This window comes from Metopolophium dirhodum, chromosome 7 (assembly GCF_019925205.1).
Source record: "Metopolophium dirhodum isolate CAU chromosome 7, ASM1992520v1, whole genome shotgun sequence".
In the NCBI taxonomy this organism is placed as follows: domain Eukaryota; kingdom Metazoa; phylum Arthropoda; class Insecta; order Hemiptera; family Aphididae; genus Metopolophium; species Metopolophium dirhodum.
Window position 1 is genome coordinate 10,065,791 of NC_083566.1, and position 4,668 is coordinate 10,070,458.

Below are 4,668 nucleotides of genomic sequence, written 5' to 3' on the forward strand. Positions count from 1 at the left end.
AGATTTACCATTACCATTTACGATTTACTATAATACCGTAGTATACTATCTGTGTTACATGTGTTGCCATGTGTTGCTACGACGTGACGTTCATTGTCTGTTTTCTGTAATCAGTGATAACGGGAGCGGCCACTGGCGACGGAATTCCGAATTACTACCAACACGACGGGCAGAAATTCACTGAAGCGTTACTCGTTAAATATCGTTCTAGTCTACGACGATTTACGAATGTAATACTAATGAAATAATACTGAATAATATGTGTAAATTAAAGCCGAAAGGAAAAGCGTTCGCAAAAGAATCTATTCCGAATAACATGTCTACTAATAGCAGGTCCTTTTCGACGGGAGTTGGGCGTCGTATGGTCGTATTGTTCTATGGTCGTACCGTCGCACCGTACCCGTCGCCGTATAAAGTCGTTTGGCCGTCCATGATAAAACAATTAAATTGTTTTATCATGCGGTCGTCGTAGTCAGGACGGTCATGATACAAAGTTGTATTTGACAGCAAGTGACAACGGTACGACTTAAGACACATTTTTTTTTTCGAAGCGCAAACGAAATAATGCGCAATATACGTAGATATTTTACACGACGCCCGCTCGTAGTATCTATTCTCTATCGGTAATCTGTATTATCACGATTCGCGGTGCTCAAATTCCAACCGTAGCGAACGACTATTTTTTCTCAATAATTATTATTATACAATTGATAACGGCTCCGTCGTTAGTCGCTGTCCGGGTGAGAGGGTGAGAACTGAAAAGCTTACCGTAGTGCGATCTGCTCATCGTGTTCGTCTGACGTCTCCGAAGATGCGTTGAACCGAGTACGTAGTTGACATTTTGAGGAGGAGCAGCTTGTACATCAGGAACAGGAGCTCTCACTTTATTCGACGATTACGATGGCGGACAGTGATACCGACGACATCCTGTCGGAGGGTTTCCTGGAACCCGGTGAACTATTGGACAGCGACGACAATCAGCCAGTCGACAACAGCACGTCGGCGCGCACCAGCCAGCCGATGGCACAGCTCAACAGACCCAAAGTATGTGCCTCGTTTTATGTTAACCTCCTACATAATTACATACTGATCCTGATGTGTTCCCAATCAGTTGAACAGAAATACGTTCCAAGCAGCCTCCGCGTCCAATTCGGATCAGCAGCCCACATCAGACATCACAGACAAACAAGTCCAGTATATTCTAAACAGGTATGTTATGGTAGATTTTGTAGAGTTTAGCAAGTCTAAGTGTGTTTTGCTTTTCAGTCTTGGCATGAACAAAAACAACAAAGACATTCAGCTGAATGCTTTACATTTGCACGGAGTCATGGGAATGACCACTAAAGATATAATCGATTATTTTGATAAATACGATCCTAAATTTTTGGAATGGGTATCAAATTCCGAATGTTAGTAGATTGTTTGTCATTAAGCATTTCTATGCATGTTTTATCTTCCATCACATTTTTTTGTTGGTATTTCTAGGTAATGTTGTATGGCTGGATGATCGAATGCCCACTAAGGCGTTATTGGACTTAACTCGACCGATACGCGAGCTAAGACATATTACGTCTGCAGTTAATGATGAATTAAACAATGAACATGGAGCTTTAAATGAAAATCAAAACGATGACCACATGGATCAAGATGACGTAGGAGCAAATTCATATTTAAAAAATTGTATTTGTTATTTTGTCACATTTTATGTGATTGTAGGTATTAGTATCAGAAGATTATGTCAGCTGTGTGGGTTACGAGTTGCCCCCAGGTATGTGGCGAAAAGCGATTAAGCCACATGAAAAATCCAAGTGCATATTGATGAGATACAGTACTGTGTATGACAAACAAGATGTAAAGAATAAAAGTGCTGATGTAGAAGACGGAGGTCTCACTAATATAAATATTTTAAATTATTTAATATACATGAGTATACAAATAACTTTATGCAATTTTATTTTTTTTTTCTAGATTATGAATTATTTTCTCAAGAAAGTCGTAAACGTAAGTTTATACCAGTCATCAACCATCCTGATATCGGAGATGAAATGTTGAAAGATGACGTTCGGTGGAAATTGGCCAAAAATCCAGGAATCAATACTTGGACTGCAATTGCCAAAACTTGGAGCCAATATGACAATGCTATGGATAATGCTAAATGTATGTTTTTTGTTTTTTTTGTGGTAGTGTTAAAGGTGAACCACATAGTCAATTTTGCTTTAATCAGTTTAACTCTTAGGAAACAATTTATACTTTTATGTCTGGTTTTTCGTGCAGTTTTGGTTTTTTTTTTGTGAATTTTCCTTTTAGTATCCTACAAATATATTTTAATTATTTTTAAATCCAGATAAAATATGATAAATTATAATATAGTTTGACACGGTGGTTAACTGCAGTTGCTAATGTGTGCTGCAGTCTAGCATAATCCAGCATTATTAGCTCACGGATGGGTGACATAATTGTATTATTCAGTTGAAATAATACTTGATATGAGAGTATCCTGAGTAAACAATGTTATTATATTCTATGGGCCGTTCTTACAATGTCCGGTTAAAGTTAACCGATACTTAACCAGCTGAATTTTTGTTGGTAATAAAATCTGTTATCAGTTGGTTAGCGTTAACTGACAGTTTACCGGACATTGTAAGAACGGCCCTTAGTATATAAAATAATAATAAGCACCCATCACAAATTTTAAATTAACAAAATGTTTTATTACTGAAATGGAGTTTTTGTTGGGAAGGATTGTCAACATTTTAAAATTGACTAAGTGAATTTTACACTAATGATTTTATTTGAAGAAAAAAGTCTGCAGTGGCTTTTAGAATTTTTTTTTTTTTTGTTCTATGAGTGAACAACTTATAAATAAACTTAATATTTGTTAAAAATTAAAAATAAAAATATACCTAAGAATAATAATAAAATATTGGATATAACATTTAAATAAAATAATCAGCTTCTTTCATAGTAGCCAATTATTACTGATGTAATGACTTTAAACATTTTATTGTATACTTACATAATTGGTATGTGTGTGGTTAATCATTGTAGACAAATCCAAAGTACGTACTCCATCACCACCACCGCCCACATCATCATCAGGTGCAGCTAGTGAAGATGATGACGATGATTATAATGATGCTAGGTATAGAGAGAGCAAAATACCAAGAATGCGTATGTATGCAGACGATGAGACACAAGCTACTACAAGGAAGCGTCTGAATTCAAGTTCAAATTCAAGGTTTGAATAACTAGAAAAAATGTATAAAAATAAAATCTTTTCATTTACATTTTATTCCTTTTTATTAGACATCAAGTTAATATAGCCAACGACTTGCGAGAACGTCTCAATGGACGTTTGGTGTCTGCTAAAGTAGCCAAAGCAATTCGCGCTGCCAAAGCGCATCAGTATCTTGATGATGAGTCTCTTGAAGTAGATATTGAAGATGTTAATGACGAGGAATACACTGATATTCCATTTAGCCGTGCAACTCGTCGAGATATTCCACGTCGCCAGTATTTACATGAAGATGATGGCGATTACACGAGTGATGAAGATGTGTACGAAAAGAGAAACGTGAAGAGTAGACTTGGGCCTCATAGAAAACATAGTCAACGTTATAATGCTCGTTCTGTGTCTCCACTCCAGATACAAATTAATAATGATAAATATAAGCGTATAAATCGGCGTTAATAATAACATTATGAAACATGGATAATGTTTTTGATTTTCATAAATCTTAATGATACATTTTAAAAATGAATCTATAAACTCTTAACATATTTATACAACAATTTATTTTTCTATTTTATTGTTGTGAAAAAATAAAACACAATCAGTTGTGTGATTATGTATATTTAATGTGTTAATTTGTAATAATTATTCCTAAGCTTTTGAACAATTTTTTTTTTTTAACATTTACGACTTATATTCTATTCTGTTTTTAAGTCTAAAATTAAATAAATCTGGTGATTTTTTTAAACTAAATTTATAATAATGAATAATGAATTATCTATCAACATAATTTTTAGTATTTTTTTACAAAGATTTTCTAAATTATAATTTACATTTAACATAGTAAATGTATCTGAATTATAATTGGACAGTGAAAAGTTTTTTTTTGTGTGAATGAATATATTTTATTAAATATAAAATATTTTAATCAATTAATATGACTTATGAGTTATAATACAAATAAAACTGTAACCAGTGTAATTATATGAAAAATTAATGTTCATAAATTAAAGTATAATTAATATACATCCATATATCATAAATGAAATAAAATAGTTAATCAAAGGCATAGGCATCCACATCTTGAGTAAAAAAAATTGAATAGCGGTTAATCCAAAAAAATAAGAGTTTGTACAATTTTATTAATTTCTAATGTAATTTACTAAACCCCTAATTGGATTCTTTAAACTATTCTCGATAAAAACTTTTTCACATAGTAAAAAAGCTTGAAATGTAATACAAGATTCCTTATAAGTTTCATAAAACTGAGTTCCAAAAAGTTAGAAATACATATGCACAATTTTTTATTATGTGCGATTGAAGTTCAAATTTTGACGAAATTCAACAAAATATCGAAAAATTTTTATTTAGAAATTCATAAACGGATTACTTTTCAAAGCTAACATTATAAATGTTGAAAAAAGACTCCTACCAAA

The 4,668-nt window shown here is 32.9% G+C and overlaps 1 protein-coding gene across 1 annotated transcript; it reads left to right on the forward strand.

The window, feature by feature from the left end:
• The first annotated feature begins 289 nt into the window (after nt 1-289).
• Nucleotides 290-3,854, forward strand: LOC132949435 (nuclear cap-binding protein subunit 3-like). The gene is made up of 8 exons (XM_061020321.1): nt 290-1,044; nt 1,112-1,209; nt 1,267-1,409; nt 1,486-1,652; nt 1,717-1,885; nt 1,969-2,157; nt 3,049-3,238; nt 3,307-3,854. The coding sequence occupies exons 1-8, from the start codon at nt 901-903 to the stop codon at nt 3,689-3,691; spliced, it is 1,485 nt and encodes a 494-aa protein (XP_060876304.1). The 5' UTR covers nt 290-900; the 3' UTR covers nt 3,692-3,854.
• The last annotated feature ends 814 nt before the right edge of the window (nt 3,855-4,668 follow it).

Coding starts and splice junctions, on each gene's coding strand:
- LOC132949435 (XM_061020321.1), top strand. CDS start 901: ATGGCGGACAGTGATACCGACGACATCCTGTCGGAGGGTTTCCTGGAA. Junction 1,045..1,111: donor CACAGCTCAACAGACCCAAA/GTATGTGCCTCG, acceptor GTTCCCAATCAG/TTGAACAGAAATACGTTCCA. Junction 1,886..1,968: donor TGCTGATGTAGAAGACGGAG/GTCTCACTAATA, acceptor TTTTTTTTCTAG/ATTATGAATTATTTTCTCAA.